The 18,926-nt window shown below is 37.5% G+C and overlaps 1 protein-coding gene across 1 annotated transcript; it reads left to right on the forward strand.

The window, feature by feature from the left end:
* Positions 1 to 4,836: 4,836 nt before the first annotated feature.
* Positions 4,837 to 9,895, forward strand: LOC144452436 (cation channel sperm-associated protein 3-like). The gene is made up of 6 exons (XM_078143529.1): positions 4,837 to 5,310; positions 6,137 to 6,322; positions 7,003 to 7,191; positions 7,991 to 8,062; positions 8,889 to 9,046; positions 9,615 to 9,895. The coding sequence occupies exons 1-6, from the start codon at positions 4,837 to 4,839 to the stop codon at positions 9,697 to 9,699; spliced, it is 1,164 nt and encodes a 387-aa protein (XP_077999655.1). The 3' UTR covers positions 9,700 to 9,895.
* Positions 9,896 to 18,926: the final 9,031 nt, after the last annotated feature.

An 18,926-nucleotide genomic window follows, 5' to 3' on the forward strand; every position in this document is an offset into this window, starting at 1 on the left:
GACGTCATAGCTTTCGCTATAAATAGACTATGCCATTATGTCTCGATCTATTCTGCTGAGTCAAGTTTTTGCAAGCACTGCGACTTTAGATACAGAAATTGCTTGCATATGTGATTTGTTCCGTGTTTACATTTGTAAACATCTGTGAAACAAACAACGTGGACCCCCTGCAGCGCTTTTCTCCTTTCTTGACAAATTTTTAGTTTATATAAATGTCTTTACCATTTGTGTGTCACTTAGGTTAACTTCTTAAATAATTATATCCATTATTATAAAATATGCATCTGACACGTATCAAAATATTTCAAGATTCTAATCGAGGTAAAAATTCACGCGACTGAGAACGATTTATGTTATAACATAAAATACATACAAATAAATAGGAGTGCCGCATATCTATAAATTTAATTTATAATATTATAAACTAACATATTAAGCCATGATAACACGTGTACATTTAGTAATTCCCAACATCGTCCGACGTTTGCCGAACGATATGTTGCACTGCACATTTTCACGAATTTACCTACATCGCGTTTTTAATGTATATGTTTCCAAATTGAAGTGAGGTTGTCCGAGGAATCTGATCAAAATCTGATTAATATGGTGTCGAATACAGCTCGATTTATTCTACTTCATTTATGTTCGTTTATTTTCGATTTCGATTTACCACATAATGTATTGTATGCTTACGAGCCATACACGTCGTATGAAACGATCAACAATATAACAAACCTTGGGAGCACGACCCCACTGATTAGCATAACGCTGACGTCATGAAAAATTAAGTACGACTAATCATCAACATTTATATATACAATTTTTTTACATTTTTCTTGACACACAGAACTTATCGAAATGGCTTTTTTGCCATATGCATTATTATAACAACGTATTGAATTAATTGAGAACCTCGGACAACTGGTTTACAGTACTGGGCAAATAGTAGTCGTGAAAATATGTATTTAACTGTTTATACCATAATTTTATGTTATGGAAAAGATGAGTTTATTACTATATTAGCACAAAATATGATAACCATGGTATTATCACCCTTCTCATATTATATATAACAACCCAATACGTATGGTTGTCCTGTACTGTAACAATATATATATGTCCATTTCAAAATTACTGACAAATAGTAAGATGTATCGAAGCACCTTGTAATTGTATACTTTTACCTGTTAAAGTGGAAATTATAGATTAATATGCGACCAAATTCGTAAAATGCGCCACAAAGACACATTCTATACTGTATTGAACCTGTTTTATCTGTAACAAATCGTAATCTAGTTTTTTCCCCCAAAAAATACATATCTTACACTGCCAATGTTAGACGCAGTTAGACCATTTTATTACGTAGATTGTGCTACTAAAACCCAATGAGATGCTCCAATAACTAACTGGTGAAAACATCAAGGCAACGAATGACACCACCAGTGGTACACTTAGCAAGCCTTCAGGGGTGGGGAGGGGTGGAGCGGGGTCAAATCAGTACCCAGGTGGATGGCCATATTTTAGAAAATGGGATATGGGTAGAGTCAGGTTTTACTTTGACTCACTGTATTATCTAACTTAAGACAAAGTTGATTAATCTTTTGAAATTATTTTGGCTTCCTAAGTTTATTTTAGTTTGTCTTTTGACTAAAAATAATATTTTCATATTTTTACGTGATGTGATAACCAAACGTAAGAACTTGAACACCAAACCGTACGAAACACTGAGACTACAAGTCATTCAAGAAATATAAAAACAAACAATAAAGAATTTTTCTTCTGCATTATGTCTGTTTACAGATATTTACCCGCCAAATTTGTTACATAGACACAGGTAAACTTTGACACCGTCCAGCAGTGGCATGTTTAGGACACTGTCGATATACATAGCTAGCTGATCGTACCTCCCACGCCTTGAGATTACGAGGGATGCATGTATCTCAATAGTCTTGCTGCTAGACGTTCGGGCTTTCTTTCGATACTATAAGCGAACGAAGTTCGCAGTGAGGGCTTGCCCGAATGTTCCATCCTCGATAGCGATGTTCGGTCGTGTGTCGTATTGTATCGGAAGAACATCCGAGGTCTAGCAGATAGACTAGTATCTCAACAGCGCTTCGTATAAACAGGTTACTGTACAGCAGATATGCTAGACACCCCCTGTGCATTTTTATATCTTTTTAAAATATATTTTTCCAACTTAATATTAATATTTTCTATCGTCGTCGATGTCAATCACGACTATCCAAACAACACACACTTACAATGTGGGACTTGGAAGTTTTCTCGAGAAGCAGCCTGTGGGTCTTATCATAGGGAAGACACTTCCTTGTCTGTGTTCATATCATTAGGAATATTGATACAATGATAGGGGAAACACATATATCCATGCACACATTGAATTTGTGTTAGGCATTGTCTTCTCATACCAATTAATTAAATCATTATCTAAAAAAAGACACCACATGAAGATTACGGTTTAATTGTTTATTTTGACAAAAAACGATTAAGAAATACCTCTTAAAATTGAATACTTCATAAAGTCGATGATAAGAGTTGTAGCTGCTAGTGGTTGATGTACCGTTCTCCGACTCAAGACTGGTTAGAAATGGGGGTTGTCTCAATATTGCACAGAATTCCACCCTGCCTCTGATTATGTGTTTCCGTACTTAGTCTGCTCAAGGATGTGTATTAGTAAGATCTCACTAATACATCCATGATCTGCTATACAACAGCAGGTGCAACGGTAAGACGGAGACACATAACCACACCACAAAACATCGAACTTGGACCTTGCAAATCGACTGACCCAGCAAATACAGTGAGTACCCATGAATAACAAACCTTTGATCATCACTACAACACGTTGTAACCATTGATGTATTGGGGAGACATCCATGTCGTAGATTAAACCAGAGACCAAAACCTGACCCACAACAAAATCTTCAGCTATTACGACTACCGCCCTATTGATTGTAATTGCACAATGTTACGTGGAAAAGCAAATCAGCATTGTGAAAGAACAACCCATTTTAAAAGGGGGCCATTATGATCGTTGCTAAGTAACTAGCCTAGGAAAATATACTATGAACTTAGGGCTCCATGATCAGAAATTCAAGATTTTAACAATGGATCACAAAATCTAGAAACAACTCAGTTCATATCACATGACAACGAAATATATCACATTTAAAACGTTCGTTTCAACCACAACAATATACCGCTATGCATAATAGAATTTGAAAGGGAAGGAAGACAAAACTTACAAATAAAACCAAAATGGCCGTCAATGATAAAGTGAAACCATGCAAATGCAAACATTACCGAGATCATGGTGATATCCACTGCGATGGAATAAATACATCAAGTGCCGAGATTTACCCACAATAGTCATGGTATAGTTCAAGAGGCCACCACAATGTAAACTGTGCCAGGATATTTAAACTCGTACACCCTGCAACATCGAGTTTACACACGGGTGGCCCCCAGAAACGTACACTACCTCTAAGCACTGTGGAACAGTGACGGCGAGGCCGCAAACGTGCACGCACCGAGGACCGGTACAGGTATGCAGAGGTGAAACTCTACAAAAGTACGAAGTATGCGGTATCAGCAGGGGGGAGCTTTGTCACAACGAGACAACACCCACTTCCAGTCCGTCATTTTCACGTCGGGCTGGGAACGGTCCACCAACACTGAAGTCAGAGCTAGCTGTGTCTGCTTTGTTGTTGGGGTTAGGGGCGTATATATAGAAACCGCGACGTCACCGATGTTGCTATAAATAGACTATGACATCATATTTTAGGCTAAAACTGCTGATGCAAGTTTTTGCAAGCTCTGCGACTTCAATTGATTGCATTATGGCGGTATAATGGGAGAATTAAACCTCCATGCTTGCATATTTGCATTTGGACCTTCTGGACAAGAAGACAAGGCTTTCGCCCGAAATATTACAGACCTTTCAGTCTTTTCCACGCTTTTTTTTAACTAGCCGAGAAGCCAGGCAAAATGATGTATGCTTGATAATCTTATCGTTGGTATCTATACTAATCAATCGTGCCAATATGGCATTCTTTTGAGTCTGACAACGATCAGGAGTAGTGCAAATCTATATCTTTGTTTTTGTCCATAACTCAAATAACACGACTGTGTAAACTTCCAAATAACGTCCAACGTTTCCATTGACGATATGTGATGACATGGGCAGACAATGTGCCCAAAATGTTGACACTGTACATATTTAGGGTCACTTCAACACATACAGGTGACTATATTGGAGTTTAGCCAAATGATTACGAACCACACACACCATCAACGAATCAAATGTCTTTTTTACTCGGATTTCCACAATGTTCAGTTCGCAAATTGGGTTCTAAGATTTCACGGTACAAAATTACGTACGAGAAATTAGCAGATCAGCCGTTAGTGGTCTGCAAGAGCAAAATCTAAATTTCTGTCGTTTTTTGACTTCCTCACCACTCAAACTAGGCACACCTCCTCCCCTTACCAAAATTCCTTGATATATATATGGAAAAAGAGTAAGACAACACAACACGTTCGCCACTTCTAACAAGACAAGTGTCCTGATGATCGCTGCTAGCCCTTAGCAAAGACAACATCTCTGCAAGTACACGCCTAGCACATGCAGCAGCAACGGAAATAGCAAGCGATAGAACGACCGTGCACGTGCGTTCCATCCCACTGAAACGAATGTGATTTGTGACGTCACTGATTTTCGAACACATTTAATTTTGAACATTTCCTGTCATATCTTTTCGAAACTACTGTATAATATTTTCTCATCGACGACATTTTGCCATCTTTGGTTCCGCCAGCAAAATGTCCCACACGTCTTTAGGATCCAACTATGACGAGACATCGGTAGATTCGGACATAGAGGAACAAGAATGGGTCCGATGCGATTACAACTTTCACAAATACGTTCAACGCGTCACAGAGAGTTCACTTTTCAACGGACTTATTATGACAACTATCTCGCTCAACGCACTTTTTATGGCGTTGGAAACCGACCGAGGAATTAAAGAAAGTGCTTACGCTCTTTTCATATTTGCCGATGATATTTTTTTGGCAATCTATACAGCGGAATTCATCTTGAAAATCTACGCCGAGCCGGTTCGTTATTTTTACAGCTATTATAATATTTTCGACTTCATTGTTTTAATCATTTCCTACTTTCCGACGATTTTCTCAACGGCTGGCGCCAATACAAGTGATGTCGATTTTATTCGAGTTCTGCGTGCTCTTCGTGCGCTCCGGACGTTGCGGACGGTATCTTTCATCAAAGGATTACAGGTAAGACTGAGAACGGTGAATCTTAAGTGTGCATCTAATACATATGCATGTCTGCTAAATTCCACGAGGACCAGTGTTAGAACAATATAGGTGGTATAGAGTTTCAATATGTGTGTTTCTTGGCAATCGCGCAAAAGATTATTTGATGTGAAATCATGAAATGACTCTCCAGAACCCAACGTTTATGAAAATACATCTACCCTTTCTGGAGTGGTATTCCCCTTTAACCCAGCAATAAGGCCTGAAAAAATAATTGTTTGGTTCCGGTTACCCGACCCCACCTAGCTTTTCACTGCCGACCCTAAACTTTTTTTAACGTATTCGAGAAAAAAATTAATAACATTGCAAACATTGTGAAATAGTGGATGAGGAAACTGACATCAACTTGTAAAGACAAAATAAAACTGTTCTTCCAATCTGTAATGGCTGTACATCTGATAGGAAGAAATAAACAACACAGAGACCATTTGGAAAACAATGGAAAACCTGAAATTGTTATAGACACTCACATAGAAAACAAATATAATATAATAAAAATAAAAAATCTACCTCCCCCATCTATTCTAAAATTGAACGTAATCGGAACCACACAAATTTTTTTATTTGGCCTAATAAAATGCATCTATTAGCAGCGCATGCATAACATTGTCAACAGCAATGCAGTAGTACATACGAACTACATAAAGCCGAATTTAGGAATTTAGCCCTGTTACAGCAAAAAATTACAACAAACTGCGACCGTCCTTTTGCCGGCTCTATTAAGACATGTAAATAACTGGTCAAGGATGCATCTTATGTATCTGTTTTGATCCTTTTCGTATTACAGGTTTTAGTTACTGCATTACTAGACACCATCAGGAAGTCTGTCCTCAACGTAGTGTTACTACTGCTGTTACTCATGTTTCTATTTGCTGTGGTCGGATATTATTCATTCGGATATCGTGAAGACGGCGACAAAGAGCACTGGGGAAGTCTAGGACCAGCCATGTTGACGCTCTTTGCTTACGTCACAGTAAGATTTTCTTTATGTACTTCAAAAACATTCAAAGTGGATATTCAACCTGTTTGAAGTCTTAATCAAGAAACAATGCTCGATATGGTATTTTACTTCTACTGTGTTTGGTAATTAAATGTATTAAGTCATAATAGGGAACTTGCAATCGAAACTGAGCATGCTCAGATGCAAAGGACTATGGGATTACCTGTGGTTATTATAATAATACCTAATCTGGAGCTACTGATAAAATTAACCTCCCACAATGGTCATGAATTGATTATTTGTGGTTGCAAACAATGTTACAATATTGTTTACAATGCTAATTGATTAGTATTTATTATCACATTTCCCATGATGCAACATTCAACATGGCGGGTTTGCAAGTTCCCTATTTATTAGGAAAGACACCCTATTGATTAAGTCATCAACCGTTGAAGTAAACCAGAAGATAATTCAACCATAATTGAAGAAATGTATCAACATAATAATATTATATTTTATCATGCGTATTGTGACTTTTGAGTAGTTTAAAAAAAGGAACCCGTTATAAAACTCAATTTGCGCCAACTTTATAATAATGTATCCGGTTGTATGGTTGCATTCTTTGATCACGAGCGCAACATTTGTCATAATTTTCATATTTAAAGTGACAGTGGAAACTACTCAATAGACTTTTAAAAAAATGAATTTGACAGGTCGATGGATGGACTGACTTACAACAAACTCTTGATGAAAAACAACAGACCGGAAGTCGCGTATACACTATCCTATTCATATTCCTGGGCCATTTCATATTCACAAATATATTCATCAGTGTCATTATCATGAATATCCATGATGCAACGGAAGACTTCCGAGAGGAACAGGCGCATGAACGAGAAACGGTGAGACTTCACTTGTGTAGTACACGTATATGCATCAGAATGTATCCATGCTGCACAAAAGAGCGTTTAATATGAACTATGCAGTATTCAATTAACATATGTCAGATTTATAACGATGCCTACATTTGTTCGTATCTACCTACCTATCTATCTATCTATCTATCTATCTATCTATCTATCTATCTATCTATCTATCTATCTATCTATCTATCTATCTATCTATCTATCTATCTGTCTGTCTGTCTGTCTGTCTGTCTGTCTGTCTGTCTGTCTGTCTGTCTGTCTGTCTGTCTGTCTGTCTGTCTGTCTGTCTGTCTGTCTGATGACTGTCTGACTGTCTGTTCGTCAGTCTCTTTATCTCATACTCCTTTCAGCTTACTGCAATTAGAATGTAATAAATGTTGACATACATATTTGTGTTTGCTTTTGGATGCTTACTCATGCACTTGACTACCCCTCATAATTTTCATCTCAGCCGAAGTACTGGCATGTTGGATGTTGCTATGGGCATGGTATTTGTTGCCAGGAATAGCCGTGTTCATTCACTTGCCTACCCATTCCCGTTGTTATATTTACAATAAACACCGTCACTTTTGTTATTGCTAAGGGTGTAGTCATGTTACTAGGCATGTTTCTGTTAATTTTTTAGATAATTGTCCATTTCACTAGCCTAACTCTGTTGTCATCTTGGCATTATATTGCCGTTGCTATGGGCATGATCATTTAGTTTCTTGGGGGGGGGGGCTTGAGGATTCTCGTGAAATCTCTTATGATAGGCCTTTTTTCAAATTTTGTCTAGACTATCCAAAAGAAGAAGGAATACATGATACAGAAACAGCACAACGATGTCAAACAGATGTTGGAAAAACAGGTACTCAAATAGTGACAAAACATGACCCATCCTCTGTACTGTCATTTGTCCCTTCTAGACGGCACGAAAAAATTCTACCTGAGGTAATACTTAGGACAGTTTGAGACCCGTACGTGTGTAGACATAAACGCGTCCTGAAATCGTCTCGACTTTGTCCTGTGTGATATGTGGACGCGTTCTGTCCTGAAAGTCTCCAGAGTGTTCTGACCGTCATTTACATATTACGAATAAATTGGAAAAAAAAGGGGGGGGGGAGTGTCAAAATAACGTAAATAAAGTTTCATTACGTCACATATTATATTTCTCAGGAGAGAGTCAGGACAGGGTCAGGACGGGGTCAGGACAGGGTTAGGACGGGTTTAGAAGGGATCACGCGACATCTACGCCGTAACCATGTAGACACAAAGCTATCCTACCTCAAGTAGTACTTGGGATTGATTACCTTAAGCAGAACATTCTACATCTAGATGAGACTATTGCCAAATACAAATGCTATTGTCTCAATAGCCTCGTACAGGACTATTGTTCAAAACCTGATAGTTATTTTTGATACGAATGTCTTGGAATAACTTTTCCAACAACTCCTGTGTCTTTGTGATCATACAATTGTACCCTTTCATTCCCATTTTAATCTATCACATTGCTATATCATGCTAGTATTCTCTTTTAGTTGGTCAATTTCTAAAAAAATTCCCGACAGATAAGTTTCTGCCACCTCGATATACAGAAGCAGTGGGAGGTCATTAAAGAATTTCACATTCCCATATATGTAACAATACGTACGAGAAGAGCAAATCTGGACTCACGAATCATATATTAATTGCAGCAAGGAAGTCAATACGCTAATTTCTATGAAATGGTCCGCGAATTCCAGAAAACATTACGTCATGATGACTTCGCGGTCATGGTCGACCTAGCAACCAATTTGACATGGATGGAGACGATGCTGACGTCATTGGATCACCACGACAACACACTTTACAGGTATCGAACATACATTTGAATCAGGACTGTGCACATCGGATACACAAACCCTTTGACGTGCAAACACCCTATTTTATTCAAATTACTACACTTAGTATTTCTTTTTTTTACTACAGACGATCAAAAGTATCATCATTTTGTTAATAATAGTGTTCCATTACCACTGACCGTCCGTGACGTAGACAATTTTTAAACGGAACCGCGGCATTTTTAAGAAATCATTTCAGAGTGTTACGATATAAAGAATTGCAAGAAGGTCGCCTTTATCGCAAATAATTGGAGCAAAGTGATAGAAATACACCGAACTGACAAACATATCGACGGAAAGACAAACAGGTATTCGAAGCCTGTGATGTAGTAAGACCTATAGAAGTGAACACACTAGTATACAGACAACTTCGATATATACACTGTCATAGAATAAACTCGTACAACACAGTTCTAGGTAGTCTCGGTTACTCGCCAGACTGTCCGTCCCAAGCAGAGATTCTCGTTTGGTGGATGTAGTCAATATACGAAAGTCTGGGTAACCGAAACTAAGCTAACTTCCTGTATACACTATCAACAGATTGCAGCAACTGAATTTCGAAATGGCCAAGTTGATGGCGATGGAACTGGAGGTCAAGTTAAAAGACAAGTACGGCACCACCTGAGAAATTGAACTTTGACACTTACACTTTGACATGACCGTGAATTTATACCTCCAACCACAGATAATTATCGGTCGCTCTACATTTCATGATGAATATGTCAGTTTTACTTCAGCAAAGATACGAAATACATTGTTAATGTTCCCTCCCTCCATTTAATGTGTATGTCAAGTCTAGCATTTTAAACACCCCCTCCTCCTCACCTCTACAAAAAGATACTCATTTTCTTTCGTTAGTTTTCAAAGAGGAGTGTCTATGAACAAAACAAAGATTAAGAATAAAATTGTCGGACCCCTTCCTCCCCCGATCATTGGATGGAATCGGAAAACAAAAGTCAGCGTCGTCATCTGACACTCAAACATGTCCTTATACTGTACCGATCAATAGGACCAATATATAAATCGCCGTTTTGATCAACAATTTTGTTCTGAAATTAATTCGAATTAAAATTACGTTTCATGAATTCGATATCTCAATGTGAATTTCTTTTAACTAAGTAAAAAAAGTTCACTGTATTCAGAGCTCTCGACGGTTATTTTCGGACTGGATTTATGTACGTCAACTGTAAATTATACGTATGCGGAAGGGAGCCCTCAGCCGTCCGGTTCACATAGTGACCTTTGTTTTTATTGTTGTCCCCTCCACCTGTTTCTCGTTTAGCAGCTAGCGGTATTGGTCACTTGCTTTGTAGGGGCATAAAGCGTCCCCATTAACCATTTTATACGAACAAGGACTTTATAAGTATGTTGACTGAAGTTGAATGCACCGTAATATTCGGAAAACGATGGGTGTAATGACGTAACGCTATAAACAGACGGGGTCGTGGGGTCACTGCACTTTGAGTTTAAGTGACATTGTTGTACAATATTATTGGCACAATTTCATCGTAATAGCGCCACCTAGTAATAATGGCAGTTATCAAATGAGCTTACTCAGAATGACAAGTATTTTGTATACATGTAATATAAATCTCGAATTCGCTTTTATGATGGAAATTAAAGACATTAAATACAATTTATTTATTTGTTATTATTGATAATGGAATGGAATCTATCACACTTCATTTACGCGAACTACGACCATATATGTTACACATGCATATGTTCAAGTGATTGAGTGAGGAATCTACATAGATATTTGTGGTTTGTCACATTATTACAAGCAGTAAACACACGGTCAATCATATTACAAGCAGTAAACACACGGTCAATCATATTACAAGCAGTAAACACACGGTCAAGCATATTACAAGCAGTAAACACACGGTCAATCATATTACAAGCAGTAAACACACGGTCAATTATATTTGAATAGGGGATAGTGACCGCGACTATTTATTCTCTCATTTCCTATATACAGACTTGTACTAGTTAATTAGTTGAAGTTACCATTGAAAGCATGTTCTCATACAATAACTTCGCTCTTAGTATAGTACACAATACTATTGCAACAATTGCTGTTCTTATTTTTCGTTAACTTTTATCAGGTAAACAATTTACCAGTACAGTGGCAGGCGTTTTATACATTTTTTGCAGGTGCAGACAAGAGACTATGATTAGTGTACAACCCCCTCGAAAAACATATTAACAACAACAACAACAACAACAACAACAACAACAACAACAACAACAACAATAACAATAACAACGTTGACAACAACAGCAACAACAACAACAACAACAATAGCCAACTAAACAAACAACAACAAATCGTTGTGACATTTTATAAAAATTGTATGACGTTTGGCGCACTTTCACAGACACACAGAGAGTAGCACGATGGGTGTTTATTTCAGAATCAGTACGTAGAACTGAGTTTTTGGCAATATGATAAGTCGTTTCTTGCTGGTACTATCAAGGGTCAGCTGCTTGTAAGCTGTTGTCAAGGTGATATAAGACTGTAATGTTTTGTAGTGATATTGTCATGTTCTGTAAATGAATGCCAACTCTATACTTGACATTCGAAATTGTTAGCAACGAACGAGATTAGAGAAAATTGATTTGTTACACATTGTTGTACCCGTACCACAAACTTTTCATAAACAATTTTAGAGTTAATTTTTCATCGTCGAAACAGATAAAATATACATTTATTAGTTATAAAAAAATTAATCAAGATAGAAATGTGCACTATATAGTTTGGTAAAATAAGACTTTATCCATAATATATATAATCATGTGGATTGTAAATTCTACTCGAAAACTATAGATTATTGAATTTCCTCAAGAGATGTGTAGAATAAACAGACATAGTAGAAGCACACAGATAGGCACATACACACCCACACCCATCCACACCCACCCACCCCCACACACAATCACTCGCTAACACACATGTACACGTATGCACATGCGCGCGCACACACACACACACACACACACACACACACACACACACACACACGCACACACGCACGTACGTACGTACGCACATGCACACTCACGTGCACGTACATACACACTCACACACATACATTAAAAAGCTTTAGTAGGGCTAATATGTATGACAAACCTCGACAAAATTTAAATCACTCGATGTTCATGAAAGTCGTGGCCTAATATATTACTTTCATACCAATGGCGTTCTGTTCCCTGGGTGGCCAGCCATGTAATACAAGACACGGATATTTGCTCAATGTGGAATCGTCGCATATAGACCATATATATATATATATATATATATATATATATATATATATATATATATATATATATATATATATATATATATATATATATATATATATATATATATATAGATGCAACTCACAATCTTACAAACTGTATGCAACGAATTTGGCAAGTATTCTGGTTTGTATTTAAGGAGTTGTTCAAGACATCAGAATTGAATATTTTGCGAGTATAGATAATTATATATATAGCGTACGTCTGATATAATCCTTAAATACAAGACTGACTAATTTTGTTTTAATTAATTTACTATTTTCCTTTTTGTTATTTTTGCATCCCGTCATGCCTTTGTGATATTTCTTATTCGGTCCTCCAATCCCCATCTGCTCTTTCCGGAGTTTTCATAGAAGTTATATATAATTTATACTAACAAAGGCCAAGTTGAAGGCATTCGAACAAAAACGATAGGATGTATACCCTATCGTTCTACGTCACGACAACGCGCATCTACGTTATTTGTTCGTGATTCGCGAATGTGTCAGAAACGTTCACAGTCACCACTGTTCTTCTCGATTCTTCATAAATTATACTTCTATAGGTGTAATTATATTATTCTCTTCATCCAGTCGGAAAATACTCATGACCTAAGGGTTTATCTCGATTTGGCAATGTCACTTTGGTCAATCGTATTTTGTGTGTGTGAATGAAGAGAAATATGGGGAATGATATCTTATTGTGAGATTGACTACACACTATCACGTGTACGTCTTTATTACCATTATCTCTAGTATTTACAATGCAATGGATATATCGTTTGGTTTCTTTGTGTGGATCATCTGTTATCTCCCCAAATTCAATGAATCCGACGAATCATGCGGGTTGTAAAGTTAGAATATTAGATATGAATTGTATCGTGTTTTGTTCATTTTTAGATGACGACGGGTACTGTTTAATGGTTTCCTTGCGGCTTATTAATTTATATTTGGTTCCTTTTTTGTATATTGACCATCTGCAATACTACTTTTACCTTGAACTTTAGTGGCCTTAAATAGAGTAGATGCATGGCGTGTATGTGTCGTAAAAACTATACATTTCTCTTTGTTTGACTTGATCTCACTCTTCAGAGAGAAAGAGATAGATAGAGATATGGAGAGAGAGAGAGAGAGAGAGAGAGAGAGAGAGAGAGAGAGAGAGAGAGAGAGAGAGAGAGAAAGAGAAAGAGAGAGAAAGAGAGAGAGATCTTGACGTTTATACATTGATACTGTTTTATTTCTGGGTGTGCTAGCAACTCTAAACGGTAACTGATCTAAACAAGTTGATTTCGTGCTAGCAACTCTAAACGGTAACTGATCTAAACAAGTCGATTTTGTCCATTTTCACTTCCCTAATCCTAATTTCATTCATCCGCTCATCCACTCATTGAAAAAAACAGCAATACTGCACATCCACATTCTGCTCTTACCCCTTTCTTCACCCCCTCCATTCGACTGATCGCTTGCCTACCTGCCTGCCTGCCTGCCGGCCGGACTGACTGACTGACTGATTGACTGACTGACTGACTGACTGACTGACTATACTAACGTGTCTATCTGTTCCCCGCTAACCACCCTACCAGTACTAACTAAAAATATAAAGATATGGGTTGAAGGGTCAGAAGAATATCGTATCTTATTCTACTGTCCGAGAAGAGATGCTATAGAATTACTGGTAGACACATATCCGTCGCTGAAATATCACAATGAGGTGGAAATACTAAAGATTAGACCGAAAAATAAGTTTGCAGTAACTGTTTTTAAGTCTTGACCAACACTTTTACAAATCTAGCTTTGGGAAAATTTTGAAGGAAAAAAAAGGTTTTATATGTGTTCTCCTAGATTGCTACAAAATTGTCATAAATCACAAAGCTTCCCACGGATAATGACAAGATCTTTATACAACTATCCCCATAACTGGGTAGATATATTGGCAGAAAGGCACAGACAAAATTTGCTTACCGCGGATGACGTGTTTGCTACATTTTTGGGATTCAAATCAAACAGGATTAAAGTTACTGTTTAACGAAGTGTAGTTTTTGTTACGTGTTTTGACAAGTACAATCATTTTAAAAGTAACTAACTGTTTAGATGGATTTTTACAGCTAGGATGCGATTGTATATGATACATTCTATCCCAACTTAAACTATGATTGTATATGATACATTCTATTTCACTTAAACTCAACATAGGTTCATCTAAGTTACACTGGTTTAGTCTTCAAACCTAAAACCCAGTACGAATTTGCAGTCCGTTTTTTTTTGACCGACGCTTCATTAAAGTAACCTCACACCACTAAATAATATTCTTTTCAGGGTCTGAGAAGTAACATATTGAGTTTCTAGCGTGTGTTGAGATTACAAAGTCAAGGGAAAAAGTCAAGATCAATATCAAGTTAAGATGCAACTAATTGTACCACAGAACTGGTGATCATGAATCGTGTATATAGAAAGTCGTGGATGGTTTTGGGGTATATCAGGAGACGTAATGTGTCCATCATGAATCGTGTATACAGAAAGTCGTGGATGGTTTTGGGGTATATCAGGAGACGTAATGTGTCCACCATGAATCGTGTATATAGAAAGTCGTGGATGGTTTTGGGGTATATCAGGAGACGTGATGTGTCCACCATGAATAGTGTATATAGAAAGTCGTGGATGGTTTTGGGGTATATCAGGAGACGTGATGTGTCCACCATGAATAGTGTATATAGAAAGTCGTGGATGGTTTTGGGGTATATCAGGAGACGTAATGTGTCCACCATGAATCGTGTATATAGAAAGTCGTGGATGGTTTTGGGGTATATCAGGAGACGTGATGTGTCCACCATCAAAACGGTCTCAGGGTGGATTCCGGTCACGCTTTCCTTTCGGATCCTGTGTAATCGTTGTTGTTGTTTTTTTGTTATCAAAATCAAAATCTAAGTAAAATGGTCGCTATGGAGATGTGATATGCCTCGTGTAAACTCATCCAATCATAGTTCGTCGAAGTCCTAAGAATTTTTCCTGCAGATTACGTTCGAACTATCATCAGCACAGTAAATGAAAGCGCCACCCAAATTTATTGCGACTTTCGATGAATGAAAGTCAAAAATATAGAGTGAGCGAAATTTAGTAAAAATGATGCGATATAAAATCTGTTGTACATTCCAGCCAGTAAAATAATTATGTTTAAGTTAGATAAATGAAACTGAAATCAGTGTGATTGTTAATTTTGAAATTATCTCATCATAAAGATCCTTGTTTTCTTGATCGCAACTTCAAATTGATGACTTTACTGGCCTGAATGTAGAACCGATGAAATTAAATGTAATTGTAAATCAGTTCTCGGTAGCCACGTTTTGGCAGTCTCGTCGACACTGATTTTTCTACGTCGTATGACTAACCACCTGTGACCCAGCACCAACTTTTAACAAATATAACTCTATTGTCTTCGTATTTTCAAGTGAACTTAACGAAATGATAAGTAATGATGCGTAAACATTTGTGTCAGGCTTGATAGAGTTTGGTTTGAGGGGTGAGAAACCCATTCAGCAAACGTCTGTCTGGTATTATTGCATTCGCGTATTTTTTTTTTGACAATTTACTTTCCAGGGAGGGAGCCTGTGAAAAGGTGTCATTCCGTGGTGAACAACTTTTGTCTCTACAATCGATTAGTTATGACAGATCACCCTGCATGGTACGGTATTGGGGTACATCTGGGGCAACGTTTGATAATGTGATACAGTGTTTATTCATGTACTTCAATAGAAGAGCATGTCGACAAGGTCGGCCATGTATTGCTCGCTTTTCCGGTCTCGAGTGATTTGATTACAAAATTGACACCGAGACTTTCTGCTACAATACGACACGTGGTATTGTTAATTGAAACATTAAGAGTAGTCATGACTCGTTATAAAACAGTTTAGTTAGAATTACCATCATTTTAATATGGATACAATAACATTGACATCACCATGTTAACTCGCCTACAGTTCTACCAAATATATTTCCTGAGTTTGTGTCTTTTTGAAATTAAAGGCCAGGGTTTCAATCCACGGTTCTTGTATTTGTATTTTTCTACAAGTGGAGTCATATTAAAGGATTACGTAGGACTAATGGTTTATTCAGGACCAATTTTTTCGAAAACTCTGCCGGCAACTGTTTTACTCAGTTCTAATCCTAATAACTGAACTAGGGTTTTTTTATTTTAGCATTTAATTTTTTCTAAATGAAACGTTTGGCACATATCATATCAATGCGTGAACGCCAGCCGCACAAACGAAGATCTAACACAAAAAAACATCTTCCCGCCAATGTTTAAGATCGCCAGGTCTGGACATTTTCTGTGTTATTTTGCTTTGGTGAAGAATATTCGATTTTTCGGTTCCAAGATGCATTGCGCGAGAGGGCAGCTTTTATGTTGTTACAGTTAGTCTTGTTTTGTCTTTATTACGTTTGAAATAACATTTTTGTCAGGAAATGATGGAAAGACAAGTTGACCTCTTTGATTATGAGTGATTTTACATGACAAAGACTAAACATCATCAATGATAGAGAGGGATTTTACGGCTGAACCCAGGGTACAGTCAGGTGACAACCATCCCCTGAGCAGCGCGTGTAAACCCCTCAGTGCATACAGAATACATGGCGTTGTAAGGAGAGACGCGCAATGCATCTTGTAACCAGCAACATGTATATTACCTTGGTTATAATTAAAGTAAATTTAGTCACCACAACTTTGACACGATTTCTAGTAAATTAGCTAGCCTCACCAAGTAACAGATTTATTGACGTAATTTTCAGGTGAACCCAAAATTGCAGAATCGTAGCGAACCTAAACACTGATGAACTATAGAGGGACACTATACTAATTACATAGTATACATCACATAAACTTTAACGTGGTACTAGATGAAATTTGTGTAAGTATATAGCTAGATAAAATGAGTGTCCTGAGTCGGGCACATACAATTTATAGCCACATATCTTTAATATCTTACAAATTTTATTTTCTACGAGTCCGAAATTGTTTTCCCCTATGGAGTGCGTTTTCTTTACTTAGTTTACATATAGGAGAAATAAAGGCCATATTTCAGAAGAAGAGATGAGACTAAGGTGAATATATGTAAACACCATGATGTGTAAAGGCTAGGGATTCAATTCCTGGCCTTTATCACACTAGTGTTATCTTATCAATGGAGCTATAAGGAATTGATAGGATCAATCTATTGTTCTGGACTGTAAAGCCTCTGTCAGACAACTGTAATTCACACCCTTATTTGAATCCTAATTCAAACTGGGTTTAAAACTTTTACAATTCACCAAGTCATATGTAGTCGTCGTTTTCGCCATTGACGAAAAATCGACAACGTTTGCCTCCATTCTGTTTGTAGGATGGTGTATAATTTCACCGTACTGTATTTGGTAATTGTTTAATTGGACTGTCGTATTTGTTTCTTAGCTCGTTTGTTTGTGTGTATGATAAAGTAGGGGTTTTGTAAAGAGTCGTGCTCAATGTACACACGTGTCCACTGGGTGGATTCTGTTTACTCCACATTCGTTTTGATTGATGTTCAAGTGTATAAAAGAGTTTGACTAAAGATAATACAGAAGGGGACGACACGTCAGATAGATCAAATGTGTGGGTAACACACGCAGCAAAATACGTGTAACTTATTTTTGCAGCTAGCAAAGATAAAACAAATACATATCGGCTACATATTGATAAGAGATACGACGGCAATGTATAGATAGATGGATAGATATATAGACAGAGAGACAGAGAGACAGAGATACATAGACAGAGTGGCAGAGAGAGACATACAGGGGGATAGAGAGACAGACAGAGACAGACAGAGAGACAGAGACACATAGAGGAGATGGAGGGGACACGCAGAGGCAGAGACAGACCTAAAGACAGACAGACACAAAGACAGACAGAAACAGACAGACACGAACGGACAGACAGACAGAGATAGACACAAAGACAGACAGAAACAGACAGACACGGACAGACAGACGTCGACACAGAGACATACATAAAGAGATGGAGGGGACACATTCACAGAGGCAGAGACAGAGAGGAGAGAGAGGGAGACAGGGAGGGCGACTCGGAGACAGAAATGGACCACAGAAAGAGGGAGGTGACTATGAAGAGTGAGAAAGAGAGCGAGTCATATCGTGATAAGAACTAAAGTGTAAGAACAGATGACAAACATCATCGATCATGGTTGAAAGAGATAAACATTACTGATAAAACGATTCATTTTTCTTGTCATCAACGTGTCACTACCACCAATGTACTGCTGTTGAGGTTGACACCACACGACTTGTTTTCTTGGATCTGTGACCACATATAGTCAGTTAGTACCAGTAATCAACAAGGCAAAAGAAGGCGAACAATGCACCCTCTTTGAATCAACTTTATATCACGATATCCTGATCAACTATTATTTCAATAGCTATTAAATATAAACGCTCTCATTTTTGTCGTCAAGTCTAATCTGTTGCCATGGTGATATTTCTGCTGAAGGAAAGAAACTATTATCTTGACATATCTTGTATCTTGTTGTTATTATAAATTATT

The sequence above is a fragment of the Glandiceps talaboti genome, chromosome 22 (genome assembly GCF_964340395.1).
Source record: "Glandiceps talaboti chromosome 22, keGlaTala1.1, whole genome shotgun sequence".
Classification (NCBI taxonomy): domain Eukaryota; kingdom Metazoa; phylum Hemichordata; class Enteropneusta; family Spengelidae; genus Glandiceps; species Glandiceps talaboti.

Bases quoted from the DNA above. Each gene is read 5' to 3' on its own strand.
- LOC144452436 (XM_078143529.1), top strand. From the start codon at position 4,837: ATGTCCCACACGTCTTTAGGATCCAACTATGACGAGACATCGGTAGAT. The intron at 6,323-7,002 runs GTAAGATTTTCT...TGAATTTGACAG, and splicing joins CGCTCTTTGCTTACGTCACA to GTCGATGGATGGACTGACTT. The intron at 8,063-8,888 runs GTACTCAAATAG...TATTAATTGCAG, and splicing joins AACAGATGTTGGAAAAACAG to CAAGGAAGTCAATACGCTAA.